We start from the raw sequence: 21,200 nt of genomic DNA, 5'->3' as shown, positions 1-21,200 counted from the left end.
ACAGTAACTCAATCCGTTAACAAAAATACTTTCGCGTTTATGTAACATGGAACTTCATTCAAAGGCAGGTTGATTATCGAAACATTTATAGTAACAAGCCCTGCTAAATTTAAACTAACAACAATATGGATTGAACTAAAAAATGTTCCTAAAACAATTCCACTTTTATATGAATGAACTTTTAAATCTGTGCTCTATGTGAATTATAAACAATATATCGAGATATTAAGTAATTAAACGGATCTAGAACTTGAAGCAATGTGGAAAAAATTAAGATGAAGAGTTACCTAAACGTAGAAAATCCTATAAGTCAAATAGAAGACCATTAGCTTTATGCAAATCATTATCAGGCTAAATTCAAGTTTCGATTTGTTCTCCGAACCTACATTGGAAAAAGAAGATCAGCAAGATTTCAACGTTTTAAGTACTCCATCATGTTTTTTCAATATAAAACTGTGTGAGTGAAATATGAAGTGAAAAATCGAAGAGTGACAAAAAGTGAATAATTTTACTTCACAATACCGAATAGCTTAGTAAGTAATTAAGTAAAATTTGCCCGACAAAAATTTGAAATCATCACCCGCAAGTAAAATTATCAAAGCAAAAACCCTTCAAAACCTTTCATAAGGAAATAAGTGTATTCGTTAATTCTTCACTGATTGATAATGATACGTTGATATCTAGATTGATAGAACAAACATTGGCCTTATCCGTTCCTTAAAGAACGGGAAAACATGTGATTGAAAACTACTGCTAGTTTTCCCACGGTGAAAGAATCTGTTGCTGTAAACCGGGCCTAATCGTGTCCCATCTCTTTGGGACAAATACATTTAAAACTGTCGCGCGTTGTCCTCCAACCCGTCCCGAGCGCTGGCTGTCCTGAAAAACAAAAACAAAAAACGTAACGCCCACTTTGACCGTCGTCGCTACCTGAGTGTTGCGTCAGAACAGTCCTATAAATAATCGGGACACCCTTATTAAAGCAACTGGATGGATGGACGAGAGGATGATTTGTTTTCATTCGTACATTTGGGAACCAGCGCGAGCAGATTGTGGTTTTGAAATAAAAGTTATCTTGTCCATTTCCATGTGAATGTTATTAATATTAACCATTCCATTTTATCGCACACCGCATAATATAACAACGCCATTGTTTAAAAGAGCATAACGCATTTTCGAAGTAATAGAACCGATTTCGCATTGTCATGCTTATTATACTAGATGAATAGAACGGTCCAATGAGCAATTAGTTGAACAAGCTGATGATTTGTTATAGAGAGGCAATTAAACTCCTTTTATTCCTTCGTACGTTCAGTTGACTGGCTTTTTTCAAGCTTAATCTTGCCCAATAATTACTAATTAGTTCATCGAGCCGTTTCTATTCGAAGATAATAGTATTGTTGCTGTTGTAATATTCACCAATTGAATGTTCCTTTTACTGCATGGAATGTTATGGAAGCGAAAATTCCTGAAAAGGAGTTCGAGAAAAAACCAAACTTGCGGACATCAAGGGCTGTTATATTTTAATCAGATTCATGATGGCTAAAAGGCGATTCTTAAGACGAAATTGCCGCGTGGAGACCGAACTGTCACCAATTAAAACCACATAAACCCATAAAGTGGTTGGTCTTTCAGCAGCGCGAGCTTTTATTTATATTTTTAATGAAAAAGCGCAGCATGGGAAACAGAATTATGCATCCTTTATGGAGAGTTTAAATAACAGTGGCGTACAAGTTGTAACAAAAACCTCGGACACGGATTCCAATTGCTACGCTATCTGAATTCCTCATCTTTGTTTTTGCCTTCATACCGGGGCCAATCTTTAAGTTTGATCGCGTTTACACCAAAAGCAAATGTTTTGGTACTTGCTTTCTGGTACTTAATGCATGTACTGGAGCCAAGAGAAGCTTTGAAAAGTCAGTGCAAAATCGAAAGCTTCTTCAATTGTACGACATCCTCAATCGCCTATTCGGATGGAATGAAGTAGAATATTTGCACTCAATGGCAAGAAATAAACCATATAACGCGCGTTTGAAGATTAAAAAAGATCTGATAATTCAGCCTCCAGAAAGTCTATAGATATAGATGACTTTTAAAACATCACGTGCTGCTGGATTTTCTAATAAGATATGACTTCTAGAAAACAGTAAAATACTGACAGACCTAAGTTTTTTCTTTAAGAAAATGCTAGAATTTGAAAAATGTTGTTGCAATTTCCAAGGCATTGAATAACAAGAGAATTCACAATAATCCGCAAATTTACACTCCATACAGTCCACGGTTTATGAAAGAATCTTTGTTTTATGCAAAAATGAAACTGTAAACTTAATAATGTTTTCACGAATTAAAAAAGCAAAAGTACCTCTATAAGAATGTCTTTTCAGAATATACAAACTTGAAGACGTTGAGTGAGAGAAAAAATGTATGGAAATTCTTGCCTTATGTTAAATGCTAAATTCTAACGCTTCATCTCTTTAAGAGACGTTAGTTAACAGCTGCAATCAAGCCTCAAGTCCTGGTTGAAACCTAAAATTGTATACAAGGAACCCTGATCAATGTAAGAGGATTACATTTTCAGGCATTATAGATGAAAGACTGCAATTTATTGTTGTGCAGAAATTTCTTATCGGACGAACATTTGAAGTTATTACTTACAATTTACTTAAAATGAATACATAAACATGAATCGTGGGCTTTCAGTTTAGTTCTCAGTTTTGAAGAAAATGTTTGCCAATAGAAAATCGTGTCACAATTCGACGAATAACTATGAACATTTCTGGAAATAACTTTATAAAAGCGATGAATTAAAATTACCTGTGTAATGTAAATAATCAACTTTTATTATCCATAAATCAAATGTTAAAGTTTACATGTTCAAGAGAATTGAAACTTCATGGAAATAACAAAAAAATGTATTTTCATGCAACGCTCAGATCTCTTTTTATGTTCTGAACAAAAATTCAGTTAGTAACAAGTGCTGAAACTCTGGGGGTACTGTAAGAATTTCCATAAGGAAGAGTATTTTTATATAATTTATAAACAATAACCGCAAATATGCTGTTGTTTTTTCTTTGCAAAAAATATCAAGCATAGATTATATCAATAATATCCGCAATATAAGGTCAGTGAAATAGTTCAAGTTCAAGGCTTAGTAGAAAAAATGCTCATGGAGACAATGCAAAAAGAGTAGACCGTAAACCAGTAGGTACACCTCGAGGGACATCGTCATTAAAGTCACGGGTACCATTTTGACAAAATGATAATACTATCATTTTGTTAACAAATATTTCAATTGACAATAGCACCAATTTAGTGAAATTAATGAAAAAATTTCCCTACACAAACCCAAAACTGAACTATAAGATTATATTGAGTTTGAAGACAAAATAACCCAAAGAAGTAATACCAAAGCTAATTGCCAACTCCATGAAGAACTAGGCAAAAAGATAAAAAATTCATTGATAGACGAGATTTAACTATTTTGCAAAAAACATTAAATATATCGTAGTTGCAAAAGGAAGACGTGAAGTTGCCATCACCTCTAAGACCCAATTCTTCATAACTGGCACCTGACCGAAAAAAACGTCCAAAACAAAAGACTTTGCCCTCGTATTTTGTCGTTTGGTCCTTTCTCGTACCTGTGCATCCTACACACCCACCTCTATAAAATAAATTGTCAACCGGGCTCCGGACGATTTCTAGGAAGCAGCAGCCTGCTGGTCTCGTCTGCTGCCAGCTCGATCCTCAGATAAACCCCATTAACTACAGCTAGAGACAATACTATTTCAATGTGTCACCGACCACTTGACGGTGATTTAAATAAACTATTCTCACATTTAATTATTTGTCGACGTCGACCAGCTCTCTGGGACTCTTGGCCTGCAGGTTGTTCGATGTGATTTGTTTGGGTTCAATTAAATTGGAGAAATTCATTCCATCGGTGTCTTATTAGCTGAGGGTATATTTCCGAGTTTAATTATAATTAAAGGAGAACTTGAATTGGCGCAATCGATCAACATCTGTTTGGCTTTTAGTAGCCGGAGATAACAAGGTGTAATATTTCCAAAAAGAACTTATTACCATTGGGGCCTTCATTAGCTCAATGGAACGCAACAGGTTTTTTTACGGATATAAACCGAGACTCGTTAAATAGGGGGCTGTTTTGAGACGATGCCAATATAATAGAAAACCGGTGGAAATCCCACGATCATTTCACAGAAAGTCATACTTTAAAAGCCGAGAAAAGAATAAAGTTAATAAAATAATTACCCTAGCAGAAATGGTCAGACCTGAGCCTGGCCACCCTGACAATTTCCTAAACTATTTTTCGTTATTGCCCAATAGTGTTAATAGTAGAATATGCATATAATTACAAATGTATTATTTTCAAATTAGTAGTTTAGTCGTCTAGGTAAATACGATATTAGCATGGGAATCTTGGGACACTTCTTACTTTTACCCCAGACGTTGCTTTTCAAAAAAATACTCTTGCAAGATCAACATCCGTCTTTATCAACACTGTTAGCTAAACTTTAATTACGTAAAATTTATATATTGTTTTAGCTTGAGAACTTTATTTGATTTTTTTTTTCAAATCTCTACCTGGACGCCGAACAAATGGTCTATAATGAGCAATTCGTTAGGCACATTCGATTCTGTAGTTTAACGTTCAGGAGTGGCACGCTGAAGACAACAGACCGATAATTCATTTTCTCTTCTTTAGTCGCTCAATTTCATTAGACGAAATGCTATTAAATTTCTATTAATTCCGTTAAACAGACGTAAAAGGTCAATTTTACACGACTGCTACAGTTACTATGCATTAGTGCTGTGCAAAAATCAAACAGAAGAAAATATGTTCCTTCGATATGAATTTTATTTGCCAATGTTCTAAAACATTCGTCATTCCGATCATTCAATTCATAGTTTACGCATTGGCATAATCTTGTTAACGAAATATTTTCCAATCAGGAACCAAAGTGGAGTGTTACCTATTCTTAAAGATTTTCAGAAAAATTGTCTACGGAGCAGCAAAATAAAGAACATAAATTTGAGTCATCCAGTATAGTTTGAATTCTCTTAAATATTTGCTGATGTTTATATTGTGCGTGAGCAAAAATATGGCCTAAAGGCAGCAAATTTTACGTAGTTTTATTTGAAAACCGCGTTCTTCATAATTTTGCAGATAAATGTGTGCATCGTGCATCTATCGTCAAATTATCAGGTTTGATAAGTTTTCAACTCTGTCAATAAGCAACTGTGTGTTATCCAGTCTGTCTGTCAGCTACTTCTTCAAGTTTTAGGAAAACAATCGCATTAGAAAAATTTATTTTCTGTCACAAAATTCGACTTCGACTTCGTTCCCATTTCTGGAATAGTTAGTAAATATATGTTATTGTCTCATGTTAAGCGAATTAAGAGTTATGAAATCATTTAAATTATGGAAAACTGAAAATTCGAGTCATTCATGTGTGTCAACACGTGTGAGGAAATTCGAGCAATTTTGACCCAGAACGCGGTATTTGAATATCAGACACTTAGGTGCAAGATTCTGCCAACATTTCATGTTTTCCGTCCCGTTTTCCTCATTTCTCGGAAGCAAAATTAGCAAGAACGCTCATTTTTACATAATTCCAGAGAGAACTAAATGGCCTTTTTAGAAAATGAACCATCGAAAAGGAAATCTTGGCAGTTTTCTCAAAAAGTTTTGAGTTCAAGGAGTTGAAGTTGAGTTGCAAAAGTGTTGCTTTTTTCGAAGTTTTGCAAGTGCTATTTGAGCCACAGAATTCGTTACGGCATCGTTGGATAGAGAATCCAGAGTTCAAGTCTTTTGTTGTCTATGAAATAAGAAAAATTATCTTTAGTCGACGTAAACCGAGCACAAGGGAAGGGTTATGAGCAACATGACCCCCCCTGGATACGCCCTTGTACCCTTGTACTATCTATTAGCTAGTTCTTGGCAAAAACATCGAAAAAACCAGAAATCATAAAATTGTAGATAAGTTGGATGCAAGGAAAAAGACCATCATTGTGAAAAACTATTCCAGCTTAAAATCGACTATCGCAATCAAGGATCATCGGAATGCCAAACAAAGTTGTTCAAACTTACAATTTTATTAAAATGGAGAAATAAAGCTTATGAGCTCAGGAAATCACATAAACTTGCAGAAGAAGAATATGAATCCCCCGAAGACAAACATTTTCATAGTCGTCAAAAAATTAAAATAAAGCAACTGCATTTTACTTCTAATTTTAATTCTGAATTGAGTTCTGAGTATGATTCAGGTACCATCTGATTTACCTCTTTTCACATTTACAAAAATTAAGGAGTTCGATCGAGCTTCTTTCAAATATTTTTTATTTTTATATTTTAATATTGTCAAAATATACTTAGCTAGTAAGTCAATATATATTTTTTTATTAATAATTTGTACGGTAAAGGAACCAACACGTTGGCAGGAATTTCATTGCAAAGTAATCTATCTAGATGACCCAATACTTTTCAAAATAGCAGCTCGGACACAAGAATCAGGACAGTCTAGGACAAGACGAGCACGCAAAGAAAATGACAAAAATCGACTTTATCATATGGAAATTTACAGATACCATGCTACTGATGACTTACTTATTCAACTTAACCTTTTTCTACTGCTATTATTTACACAGAGATATAAAAACTACTACGTATTACAGCAATGGCAGAAATAATTGTTATTTATTGGGTGATAACTAAACCAACTAATCTGCTACTTACTAAGCTCAGTTGGAGAAGGAAACATTTCTGTCCTCTTTACCCGATACGATCATACACTCTTTCTCCAAATGTTTCATTTCCACATTCATTGAGCTTTCCAAACACGCGCTTGAAATAGCCAAAAAAATAATAAATGCCTTTTTAACTATTTGACCTTCTTGCAGTTGAAGTCCTGCTCGCGTTGGTACCCGACACATATATTCCCCAGAGGGTTCCTAGAAATGCTGCCGTGGTTCGTTCTGTTGGGCAATAATAATATTTTGTCGCTCATGAACCTGTCTAGGCCCAAGCCATTAACTTGCTGAATTATTGTGGCCTGTTTGACACAATTCGGGCCCTTAGAACTGGCCCTTCGCATTAACGTGACTAGTTATGGGCTTTTGCAAGAAGAAATTCGAATGCCGTAAATTTACCAGTGTGGCTAGCCGGTGCTATACGTTTTTTATTTATTGACGAGAAAAGGACCTAAATAGGTTGGGCAAGTTAGAAGGTCGCCTTGCTTTACCTGTAGCGAAATAACCGAAACAAAACCTACGTAAATTGGAACCTTTACATGAAGCTTATTACTCGCTGTGCTGGGAACCAGTAGAATTCCTCTGTCATTAGAAAATTTAGACATTTTCTCCGCAGGCTTCAGCACATTAATCTCTCCGCATCTACCATAAATTAGCAATAACATAAATTTACGGTCTTCGCATGAGGAAGATGAAAAGCGAAGATAGGTCGACTCAAAAATCGCACGCTCACACGCGCCTTTAATTTTACCCGATTCGTAAATGCCGATTTCAGGTTTTTCCCCTTTTCGTCTTCAATGTCTCTTCACGTGCGAGTGCACTTTGAAATTAGCGCCCGTTAATGTCAACAAAGAACCAATACGTGATCCAGCACTACACGCCCTCGTATTACTTCCAGCCAATCGGTAGTGAAGCTGCGGTACCAACAGATTCGTTGCATGTGTGTAAGTGGTACCTATTTATTGCTGAACGCTAGTAAAGATGCGATTTCTTCGGTCGCACTTTACGCCACAACAACGCATTATTTCCAGACAGAAAAAAAAACAATCCAGCTACTTGATGGCTTAAAGAAATAATAATCCTGTGAACTGGCGAAGAATAAACATTAAAAAATTTAATTTATATGCATTAGAGGCTTTGTGTTTTCGTCCCCGTATAATAATACCTTTGTTCATCTGAATGGGAATCCCGCCGTGTTAAAAATTGAACCATTACTGCAATCTAATCATCAGCCCATCTCGTTTCTACCGAAGGAAATGCTTTGTTTTTTATTGTATCAATAGCCGATATTGGATTGGGATCACACTTTTGCATAATAGTTATGATAATGGAATTTAGGATTTTGTGAACAGTTTTAATTGAATAGAAGATTCAAACACTTACCCAATGCTCCTCAGTGGCTGTAGATAATCCTGAAACAAAAGCATTATTAAGCATCATTTTAGCAACATATAGATAAACACTTTCAATTCAAGACTAAATTTGAAATTATTGTGCTTGAAAGTACTTTTAGTTAAGTGGTTATTGATTTAAGAAGCCTTGAATTTCCTTATTATAAATTTATCAAATAAACTTCAAAATGCCATTAAGCTGCAAAAAGAAATCAAATGAAAAAAGAAAACGACAGTGATAAAATGACATTTTCTTATTACTAAGAAAGGACAAGGAAAATTATTCTATACAATTTTGATTCGGTAGTATTCGAAATCAAATCAACTTATTCGAAATCACAGTTTAAAGAAATCCTCTGCCTGTCCATCGAAAAACGGTACCATTAGACGAGGAGTTTGACATGACCACACAAAAATACGAATTTATTTGGGAAAAATGCGACCCAAATCTGCGATCTCCTATAAATTACAATTTGTCGAAGTTTCGGACCGGTGGCTGAGCCCCATGTGGGGCCCCGCGGGGCGCCCCACCTGACTCCAGGCCCTCTCTGCTTTCAACAATTGAAAACGGACACTTTAATATCCGAAAAAATCATCAATTTGAATTCGAGACTTAACTGTATTGACTATTGAGTTTTGGATTTAATTAACATCGTTAGCGTTTCGAACTTTAACGCAACTTTTCGAGGTGCGTCTTCAGCGTAGTGCAATTTATTAACATTGGAGCTATTGAGATAGCTAAGCACTCAAAACAGATGTTTTCTTTTAACTGAAAACTGCTTTGTAGCCAACGTCGTAAATTCCCTCATAAAATTGTGTAAAAAATATTTATGTGATTTTTATGAGCGAACAGAAAACCTAGAAGCTCCCATATGGTAATTTCGTTTGGATTTATTGCATAGTTAGGGTTTGTTCGAAGACGCATTTATGCTAATGTCCCATCGGAGGCATTTGGGGCTAATTAATGAAATAAACAGCTTGTCACCTACCGGTTTTACCGTCGGGTTTACGATATCTGGGCAGGATTTTTTCTTTTAAGGGAGATAATCGACAATCTGTATGGGGTTATTAACAGGATATTTATGATGTTACCGGTACAGCAGTTTTTGGGTGAATTCCTAAAAGCTGCATCTAAACCAGAAGCTTTTTCCAGATTGCTTGTAAATTACGATACCGATTATTACCCATACCTACCACGTTTTACGATACTAAAACGTAGATTTAGCAGTGACCTTTTTATATAATCTCCTGCACGCATTCTTAAACTATTATTCATTTGCTGTTCATAATTTTAATGGAATAAATTGAGGCACGAAAGATAGCTCAGGATGGAAATATTTTAAAACGTTGATGACGAATCAGTTAGCAAATCTGTGGTCAAATTTACTTCAGATAATAGCTAGAAGCTTTGTGATTTAACGTACTATGACTGCGCCTAAATAATATATCCATATATCCTCTAGGATGTCGCAAACTTAATGGAAATATTTATATTTATTAATATAAAAAAAATTCATAGGCTCTAACTATTCAAATTTAGAAATGTTTTGTGACTTTGAAGGTTTTGGGTCTAACTATTTTTTGAAAATATTTCAATTGAAACGCCCTTCATGTAAGTTAAATTTGTTAACAAACATATCCGGCATTAACAAATATATTTCATTTCAAAAACGTACCAAAGAAATTCGTGAAAATGTGCTTAGAGCATCAAAATGCCACATTGCATTGAAGAAATTATGATATACACACCTTGAAATTACATTAAGTAATAGCTTGAATTATGGTAAGAATTGTTCAAATGCTAGTTTTTCGCATTGGCGGCTTTGGCTTCGATTTTTCTATTGTTGGAACTGTCCCAAAAGAAAACGAAAAATTTACATTAAAAATGTATTTCTCACTGGATTCACCATTTATAAAATAATTTACAGCTGAACTGTAACTACTGAACTATAGCGGCATAAGTAATTAAGAAAGTAAAAAATAAAATCTACTTTTTTAACTGCGAAATTCGCTAAAAAGACATCTAGTGATAATCTAATCCCACTACAAGAACAAGGTGTAAAATTATTTAAAAAAAAGCACCAAATATGTTGAAAAAAAAACTAGTTAAGGTTTAACACAATTATACTGATTGTTCAACATAAAAACAAGATATTTAATGTTCCTCCACATAACTCTCACTAGTCCTTTAGACTAAATTTCTAGGACAAGGGAAGAAATATTAGACAAACCCTTTGAATAATTTGCATTATCTTAATATTAAAAAATAATTAAAGCAGGGGGACTATCGAAGAAATTATAAGATTGCCTTTAAGAGAATACAATTCCTGAATCTGGCGCTCAGAAAATTTTATATATAAGTCAATTTTCTTTTTAATTTTTCTTTGAATTACAATGTTAAATAAAATTTTAATCGTTTGTTCTTGCGAGATATCATTTTTACGTTCTAGTTAGTAGCTTGAAGTTTAACTAAATTTTTCGATTTTAAATAACTTTTTGTATTAAGATTTTTCATACTTTCATCACTTTTATATTCAAATTTTCCTTTGAAAACATTTTATTCTAGCTGAAATCTAACGTAATATTATTTTTTACGTATAGCAGCATTCTTATATTGGCATGGTTTTAGACCTGTAACTATTATTTTTTAAATAAATAAACATTATATACAGAACTTGGATACAGAGAAAAATAATATAAGTGGAGTTACTAAAATGTATCAATTGTTTTCAATTATTGCCCACCTAACTGTTTCTGCTTAGAGTAATTGTAAAAAATTGAGTATTGGAAATAAAGCTGCTTTAAAAGTCCTATTTGAAGGAATAGGCGCAAATTCGTCCGTATTAAGTTACTGATCAAATATTGAAAGTAGAAACCACTTTATAGCGCACCACAATAATCTAATCCGCACAGTTGCCGAGAATTAAACCTCGAATTCCGACAATAAAACAAAATCGGCTCAATTAATTCTCTACTTTTCTCGGAAAAATACATTAGTCCAACATTCGTATATACAAGAGTGGTGCGTTTCTTCGTATACCATTTAATTCTCTTTTATTTTTACATTGTTAGGACCTGGTTGGTGTGTCCTCTGCTGGTTTTGTTCCTTTTTAGGCTCGTTACCGTGTTCGTTATTTAATTAACTACAAAATCCAGGGACGTATTTAACCAGTTTCTGAAGCTTTCATGGGTCCTTGGAAACACCACTAGGGGCACCTGATGTGTAACTTTGACCAGAACATTTTCAATAAGCGTGGTTTTTAATTCATCGTCACTCAAAGCAAACTTCGAGTTCTTCATTATACAATCAAATTGCTTCCAATGCCATCCCTGTTCAGCATCGAACCGTCTCTGTATTTTGCTCTCGTTCTTATCTCAGCTCACACATGTTCGAAGTTATCAAGTGGTGGATCTAACCACAGAGCCATCGATAGGTGGCTTTTTATTTTTATTCTCTTCGAAAAGGCTTATTTAACTTAAATTAATCGTTCTAAACATTAATCAGCAACTCTGGGGAGTCGTTCATATTAATTAGATGCGGCTAGTTATATGGGAGTGAAGAAATTGCTCGAAAATGCTTCCAGTTTGTTTACCTGGTATTTTGGGTTGTTTAATCATTAAGAATCTACTTGAAATAGGCTGTTTACTTGGGAAAGTTTCAGGGTTTGCGTGTTCGTTAAAGTAAATTTAAAGCCTTGTAGGTATCAACAATAGTAATTGTTCACTTTTAATACGAAATTAATTCCAGCTGGAAATAGCAGTTTCTTATTATCTTTAGCTGGTTTGAGCGCGAAGCAAATGAGCGAACACATTTGTTTGGGTCCTTCTTTGGTCAGAAAAGTGCAAAAATCATGACGAAAAATAAGCTGAGGGTGGGTAATAAATTCACTATAAAATCCAATAAAAATTATTTGTAAGGATTTGGATATATAAAAACATCAAGCACATTGAAAAGCAGAACACTCTTTTCCTTGAATAAGAGTTCAACTAGCTATTAACATTAACATTAACAACATTAACAAATTTCCGAAAAAACCTTGAAAATGGGATTTGAAAGTGCACTATTTTAAACCCAGTTATTTAGCATTATGAAACCATATCGAAAATAACAACCACATTCCCCCCCGAAAAAACGGCGCCGGTTTAGTGTTTTTATTTCGGTATTAATAACGCAATATAATTGATACAGCCGTAGCCTTTAGTAAATTAATATTTTTTAGCTGTAGTTGATTGTGTATTGATACAATAGCGATCAAGATAAGCTTGCGGTGTTTATATTGTAATTAGGTTTTTATTGAATGTCTAGAGATAAGTTTTTATGGGGCAAATTAATTCAATTAAATCACAATTTGGAAAGTCGATATTTTTCTGCTACATTGACAAAATGGATTATTCGCCTTTGCAATGCACTGATCACTTCTATCAGCCAATCCGCTTGATGCATCCTTTAAAAACTCCTTCAAACCGAAGGAACTAAAGCACCAAAACAGATCGTGGGACTTTCACATAATTACCGCTAAATGAATGGATCAAGTCGTGTAGAAAAATGATGAGCCGGAGCCGGCATGACAGCAGAATTACATTCCGAAAAAATAAAAGCCATTTGATAAATTTAACTGTGGAAGTTCGTCCTATTGTTGATACTTGAAACCATCAGCCGAAAGAGAGCAGAGCCGCACCACCAGTCAGAGGTTACATGACAAAAACACAAAGCCACCGTTTTCAATCATGCTCATCCAAAATGAACAGTGGCGCAACACAAACAGTGCAAATTGAACAAGAGGCGAGAGAAAAAATCTTGAACAAAACACATCTATTCCATGTTGAAACCTTGGACGATCACATTGCTTTGAAAAGCTTCCTGAAAGCTCACACTTGACTTAAGAAACTTGTTTGCAAATTATTCCTCGTCTGTTCACTTAAAAGTAATACATTTGGTAACACGAGCAGCCACTGTTAAAATCGGTTCGGAACGAACATGAAAATTAATTAAAACATGTTCTGGTCTGCCATACGGATTAGAAAGAAATGAATGGCTGAAGAAGCAGAGGAGAACAATGAGCGATCGGGGCTCGTGTGACAATACATGATAGATCGGCGCGATTTCATCTCCCTGCAGCCGTTCTACAATGGGCCATTTATATATTTATAAGTCCAATTTTGTTCTCATTTGAATATCGACTCGTTTTCGTTTACATTTTATCAATTTAATGTTAATTAAAAATCCTGCACATGCACCTGGAATAGTGTTCAACGGTTTGCTCATTTATATCTTAAGTTTCCCCAGGCTGAAAGTTCTAAACTGATTGTCAAATCGCCCAATTTTAGTCTTAGTTTAACAAAAGTTGTCTAAAACAGAAAAACCATCAAATCACACTTTTTTTTATTTTTGCGCGGGATCGGAATTAACTAACTTGATTGTAAATTCTCCAAATTCAAACGCTTTCTGATACGCTCTATTCCTCTAATATTTGAGGTTTTTTGGCCTTTCAACGCTATTCAACATAATTATCTTAATTAAAAATGAAAATATCTAGTTTCATAAAAAAATATTTAGTCCGTTTACTAGTTGGCTTACTTGGGTTCCATATGTATTATTGTTATTTATTTTTATTTTAAAATATGATGCAATATTGCGCTTGTTCGTAATGCCGGATTTCATCTCTTTTCACAATTAGTTTTCTTACTCCATTATACTATATTCAATTGGTTTATGTTTAATTTTTGTAATGCAAAAATTTAAGAAGCGCAATTAATAAAAGGTTACTAATGATAATTTGCATGCGAGTTTTCTGTTCATTTTTAATTAACTTATCATGTTTTACTCGACAGCCAAACGTTGTTTGAAATTCCGAATAGCTGTACATTTCAATTGCTTATTCTCTTGACTCAACTCATCATTCAGAGAGATTTCTATTTCTATAATGTTTTATTGGTACATTCATATATTGCTTTCCTTCTTCAACGGTTTACTAGTAGTTGTAAAGAGTCATTACTTGTTATAATTAGCCCTTGTTCTTTTAATTTTGGGCCTTGTTTATGATAAAATCAAGTCTTTAATGTAGTCAAATGAAGAATACGCACATTCGAATACAAAAGCATTCTCCCTATGCTTTTCGTGTATGGATATTGCAACGGAAGACCACTCTGATCTCAGTCAAAAAAATCGAACAATTATTCCCAAATCAACGTCTTCGAGGCAAGGAAAGGTTCTACTGAACCTTCACAACTCTTCGATTAACAAGTACGTTGCCTAAATCACCTTGTGGAGAAAGTTCTACGAAGAAATAATGCTGTAGACGTTTTTAGACTAGTTGAACATAATACTCATTCACCTTTATCATAACCACTCGAAACAAGAACGTCTCCAACTAGATCTTCCCCAAAGAGTTTGTCTTTGTGAATACTGGAACGAACATATGGATAGTCTTTTAAGAATCCTTTTTCGTGACAAAGCTACGTTTATAAGAGATTGATTCAACATGTTCACGTGTGGACAATCGAAAACCCCCGTTCTATTCGAAGGCGCAATTTTCATAAAATATTCTCCGTAACCGTAGATGCTTGAATAATTGATAATAAACTATGGACTATGAATATTGAACTACATTTATTCGACAATAATTTGAACAACGCGTTTGTAGGAGAACGCTTTACCTCCATCATTTGAGAACATACCTCTTCAAATCGGAAGGACGTTGTCCTGTTCATCATCTGGAAATGCTCCATTTTGGAAAAGTTGTATTTTTTTCAATAAAAACTACATAAATCGACGCAGTCGTGACGATCCTACTGTTTGGTCACTGCGATCTCCAGACTTAAACCCGTTGAACTTTTTGAGAATGGCGAAGGCAAAACACTTTGGTTGTGGTATGTGAAAAGGTTTATGCAATAGGAAAGCCTAATTGTAGAGACCAATCAACGACTTGGTAAATTGAAACACTAGATCTTTCATAAATAGTCGGGAATTCAGAAAAATTGATAATAGTTTTTGCCATAGAATTAGTCATAGAATTCATATACCAGATATCTCGAAGACCTAGGCGGATATGCCGTTTTTAAAGTCAATCCCTTAAAAATATGTTTAGTGTAGAAAATATTCAACAGTTTTAAATTCTAGCTAGATTTTGATCTTTAAACGTTCTGGTCCTGACCTTCAAAACTTCAAAGCTGGCGAACACAAAAAATGCATGTGTTTAAAATTCAAATGTTATTTACAGCGCGGAATTTGCATTTTAGTTGACACAGGACCGAGAGATTTGCCAAAAACCAGACCAAATAAAACTGTTACCAAAAAGACACAATTAATTTTAGAGAGGAAAAGTCTGGCCTGGAATCATCAAGCTGGAATGCAGCCTAATTAAACAGCAAAACACAATTTTTTTAGAGCTTGAAGCCCCAGGAGGTCCCAAAGAGACCATCAAAAACAAATTGATCCAAAAGTTGGCATACCTTGGTATTCTCAAGGTCTAAAAGGTCCTTAAAATTTGCATAATAATTTTAATTTAAAAAACGAATAGTTACGGAATAAAGAGCTGTAAAATGGGGAACATCCACTAATTCACATTCCCATGGTTTTCAACATTTTTACGAGGAAAAGCGCTATATTAAGGCACTTTTTAATGATTTTCTAGGAAAAAAATTCTGCGAGTTTCTTCTCAGGTCATTCCTTTGTTTTTAGATACCTTCATCAGCTTATTTAATGTTTTTCTTTCTATTCGAATTGAGCAGTGACTTGGATGTGAGACAAATAAAATGAACATTTAAATCGGTAAATTTTTAAATCCCAACTTCCAATCAATCAGATTCCAAATATATTTTTTCAGAAGTGTTTGAAAGTCTTCAATTTTTAGAAAACATAGACAATAATAAAAATTGGAAATTTAGGAACAAGCGCGATGATTTTTTGAAAACCGGCATTGTTATCTCCTTATTCCACAGCTAGGTGCAACAAATGTGTTCATTGATTGCATAAATCATCCCAAAAGTTTAATAATAATTTTTTTTATCAGTGAAACACTGTCTGTAAGGGTCAGATGTTCAAAAATTCGCTTCTGTTTTTTTGTATAAACTTTACAGGTTTTTACCTCTAGCGTTCTTGAAAGCTTCTCAGATTTTATTACTATATCTGTTGATGTATGCAGAGAACCATATGAGTCAGGAGATCCCGAATCCCGAAACTTCAGTTGATGGCCCTCCTGCGGTTTTTCTAATGCCGAAGATGACTGGCGCTTCAAAAGACTATTGTGCGCTAACTGGGCCCGCAGCGGGGCTCAAGGAGCTCGTTACTCTTAGTTAATTGCGTGAAAATGGTATGCATTTTAGTTCACAGAAGATTTATGCAGTTTTTTTTCATCGGTTTTCATTGGACCTGCAGGCGTTCTACATTTTCCTTTGACATTATCTAAACATGGGCAATTTGTAACTCGGCTAGTCGGTGGAGAAAAGTTTGCCGATATATTTTATCATAAATTATCATACGTTTATTGTACAGATGCCGAATGGAAGCGCGGGTTCGAGAGGTCCGGCGATATGAATACAACAGGGCATATGGGCATTATATGGGCAATAAAAAAAGCCGATCGTGTTGTCACAGACATTCATAAGTCAAGCTAGTGGGCAATAAAGAGTTCTGCGATCTGCAGAGATGAATGCTGAATGTGCGATGGCCGATTTGTGTTTTGGCGCTGAACCTGCGACGCATTCCGCGTAAGAAAGGGCGGCGCACGTCCCTTGTTTTGTTTTTTTCACGGCTGTTTTCCATTCGAGTCAGTGACGTATCGCGAGTAAAATACAAATTTCCTATTGTTAACATTTTATATTTTGGTTTATTGACTCTTATAGCTCGACTTGAAATAAGCACCAATCTAAAATGATTAAGTATTATTTTGTATATCAAGTTCGAGTTATATTCCACATTTCTCGCTTAACAAGAATCAGCTATATTTCTATTGTAAAGTGGATTTTGCATCTAGGAAAACCGATTATATGAATTTCCGCTTTACTTAAAACATTTTAGTATTAGTCAACTCTTCCTGTGACTTCCTGGTTAATTCCCCCGATTATAACCAACTAAGACCGGGGCTATTTGCGTTTGTTTGTATTTTTTATTATTCAAAATCCAGAGACAAATACGTAATTACGAAAAAAACACAGAACGATATGTAAGATCGTGATGTTTACCAATTAATGATGTTTGCCCAAATCTACTGTTTTAAAATGATTGATCTGAAAAAAGGAGAACAGATAATATGAAATGGCCAAGCCAACAGCAAAAGAAAAGTTGAAGAAAACAGCACATGAGGTAACTCCAATAAGTCTAATTGAATAACAAGAACTTCGATTTTCTAGAAGCATTTCGCATTTTTAGAAGAGGAATGGTATCATTGTGGAAAAAATATCCAGGAGTCTGCATCAGAGACTTTCAATCTTGACCGTGATTGATTTATGAATTCCCAGTCTGATCTTCGGAAAAGTGTAACAGCAACGAAACTTTTAATGCGAAAGGAACTGAACTTACTGACTTACTCTGGATGAAACTTTGAAATTTAATTACATTAATTACTCTAGCGGAAATTAGTCCAAAGTCAGTGTAACTGTTTTGATATTGGCAGCGAGAAAAAAAAAATTTTAACAGACGAATTTTATTAGAACAAAAATCGGTCAATCCCGGATGATTTAAAAATAAAACACTAGCAGCGAAATACACAGCAAACAGTAACTAACCCAAACTGATATTTCTGCAGACGATTTTCTTGGATCGAATAGAGAACTAAAGAAAAACAATAAAATACTTTTACTTTTAAATCCATTAAGTCAAATAAAATCGATATTTATGCCACCAACCCATTCAGGGACACACATATAATCATGCTTATAAAAATGTTGCAAACAATCGGTAGCGAAGGAATTGAATGAAGGATTTTCAAGAACTCTTTTAGATGCTAAGGAATTCTTTAAGATAGATAGATACTAAAGAAGCTGTTGATTGACTGCTATTAATACATAACAGAGGACGGAAATGAAGTTGTAATGATGCGAAAACTCAAAATGGAACTGTTATGCAAATGTGAACTAAATTCATGTATCTAAAGCAGCTCTATATTTATTTCGCCAAAATGTATGTTTCACAATTTGAAATTCTTAATACAAATTGGATTATTATATGTCAAATTGTTTTTGGCGCAAATTTAACAAGAAACGAAGACAATAATTCAAAGAAACGCGAGTCTATAGAAATAGTTGTGCATAATGTTTCTTCATTCAAAGAAATGATGCAGAAAATTAGCTAAAGTTGCAACTTTATGATGTTTAAATGAGGCTAAACGTACATATTTGATTATTAATAATAAGGTATACAAATTATAATAAAAAATAACAAGGTTGGAATGATTCTAATTATTTTATCAAGTAGCTACATATTTTTCATTTATAGTGAATATATTAAGATTATTTAAATATTTTCACTTTTGTAAAAGCCCTCAAGCTTTAAATGAAAAAGTCGAGTTTTTTCAGACTAAAGTACTTTCAAGCTAGAATAATGATAAAGTAAACTTATTTTGAAGGAAAATCAAAAGAGACAAATGGACAACTAATTTAAAAAAATGTATGAATCCTACAAATTGAGCAATCGACGGCTAAAGCTAACAACAACAACATAACAAATTCGACTTCGATGCTAATAAATGCAGGCGGATGAAGTCACCCTTAGAACAATGACATGCAATTTAGGTACTGTTGCTAAGAGGAAAGATTACCTACTGCCAAACAGTTTGCCTACACCAACAAAATGCCGCCAATTAAAAATATTAAATGCTTGAAGAATACTGGATTCCGATAATTTACGATGAATTGTGAAAATTATGAAGTTCTGCGCCACTGAGTTTCCCCATTGTTTTCGTAGGTGGGTTTTTTTCGGTGCCTGATGCGCCACTTTGAAATCTGGTCCCACCGGATAGGAATCGATTTAAGATCAGCGAATAGATGGTAGACTAAATTAAAATTGTTGAGATTTGCTGAAATATTCATCACCAACAAGAAGACGGAATGTGAAGACATGTTTTTTCGCCTGCTCGCCGAATTTATACGTGCCGATTTCGTTAAAGGGGCAGACATTGTTTCAGTTCAAGATTTGATTTTCTCATTAACTGAAACAATTCATCGCATACAAATCTGAAATGAGTGACGCTTTTAAAAATTTCCCTCGAACGATTGCCCAAATTGAAATCTGCTTAAAAATTACAAATAAATTATAAATCTTCCAGGTAATCCATATTTCTATCACGCCTCGCCGTCGAACACACATAAATTAAAGAATTTGACAAGAATTTCTTTATAATTGTTTTCATTTGTTCTAATGCTTACATATTCAGCAGGAATCGTCCCTTTCGTACATATTAAACGATTATTTATGAAGATTTCACTGCCTTTCCTGAATAATTTTGTCAACCTGTCCAATTTCGAATTTTGACCACCTACTAAGACTAATTAGTTATAATAAAGAAGAAAGTGTTTACCTGCTTTTTGTTCACGGAATTATTTAAGATATTGTTATGGAAGACAGTTCTTTGATGTTATTTTTCGCCCCTAAAAGTGAAAGATTTTTGGTGCAAAGTCTTAAATTTTGGTCTCAAAGAAGATTTTTTTTCTGGTTAAATTCGGACTGCCTCAAGCGATTTGGTTCCTGTTTGAACCGTTATTTAGCCCCATTTATTTTTTGCTAGTCAATATTTTGATAAAAATTACTCACCTCAGATAAATTTTCAATAAAATAAAAAAATGCAAAATTGCTTTGCAAAAGTTCGGCATGCTCCTAGTTGGCCAAAAAGGAGATTGTTTGGATCTCAACCCCAACAGTTTAAAGATGAATCAAATGACTCGAAACGGTTTATTAATTTTTGGATAAATTTCACTGCAAGACAAAAAAGTTGATTTTTTCGAACCACTCTGTAACTAAACTACATGGGCGAAAAATTCGCAAACTTTTTTCGAGATGTTAGGACTATCTTAAGATTTGTGTCGTTGAAATGGAAGCAACCGTTTTTCGTCCAACTAAAAGTATGTAGAACTTTCACCAATTTTGCAATGTTTCATTTACCATCCTGTAGAAACTTTTTCTGATGCACTAATTTATGCAAAAACACGCACTAAGCGAAAAATAATTGCACTAAATAACACTTCAAACAGAAATCAATTCGCTTGCAGCAATCAGAACTTATCCAGTTCCAAAATTGAATGATATCAATCCGCACAATGCTGAGCAAAACAAATTAGATCCATTTATATCGACCAAAATACTATAAATTAACACTTTGGTTAAGTAACTGAAATAAATGCAATAAAAACAAATGTTTATGAATTCGCAAGTTTGAAGTTGCAAACAAATCGATGTTTGAGTGATGAGAAGGTTGATACAAGGAGTAAAAGGCATATGTACAAAACTGAAAAAAAATAAAAGACTTTAAATCTAGTTATCAGAACATTAACTGTTAACAGCAAACATTTCTAATAGAATAAATATTTAAAGGCACCTACAATTAATCTAACTTTAGTAGTATTACAATTTCCTTGTGCGAACTATTGTTGAGTTGAAGTTCAAAAGTGAGAAAATCATTCAAGAACATATTAGCCCAAACAGTTATACTTTTGACATCAACCGAGCCATCAAAGGTTTCTGATGTAATTCGCTTCAGATCCCGAGGTCTGATAGTCTTAAGCACCCCCAGGATCGGGTATGAACCTATTAGCTCTCATCAGTTGGATTGTCCAGAAAATAAGGCTCCCGAAACATGTACCTGTACCGTATTGCCGGGATGCATAATAAAATGAAATAGAAAAGGAATGAAAAAAACAACATTTTGAATTTTTTTTAATAATTTCAATTATGCCCTAAAAACCCCAAAATTTCTTTCAAATGTTCCAAGAGTTAAACATCTCATAAATTTCATCAAAAGAGTAGATAATGTGTCTTAAGAAAGACCAAGGGAGCGCTTCTGATACCCATTTTTTTTGTTAAAACTGTTCAAAATAAATTATTGTATT

The 21,200-nt window shown here is 34.1% G+C and overlaps 1 protein-coding gene across 3 annotated transcripts in view; it reads right to left on the bottom strand.

The window, feature by feature from the left end:
* Nucleotides 1-21,200, bottom strand: part of LOC125502293 (cytosolic non-specific dipeptidase-like) — a 93,480-nt gene that overhangs the window by 48,718 nt on the left and 23,562 nt on the right. For all 3 annotated transcript variants that reach the window (XM_048666546.1, XM_048666545.1, XM_048666547.1), the window contains exon 5: nucleotides 8,152-8,180. In XM_048666546.1, coding sequence (XP_048522503.1) covers nucleotides 8,152-8,180 — 29 coding nt within the window. The remainder of the gene's footprint in view (nucleotides 1-8,151; nucleotides 8,181-21,200) is intronic.

This window comes from Dendroctonus ponderosae, unplaced genomic scaffold (genome assembly GCF_020466585.1).
Source record: "Dendroctonus ponderosae isolate FM_Combo_2020 unplaced genomic scaffold, Dpon_F_20191213v2 Dpon_F_20191213_5, whole genome shotgun sequence".
In the NCBI taxonomy this organism is placed as follows: Eukaryota; Metazoa; Arthropoda; class Insecta; order Coleoptera; family Curculionidae; genus Dendroctonus; species Dendroctonus ponderosae.
This window is presented reverse-complemented; position numbering and strand designations above follow the sequence as displayed.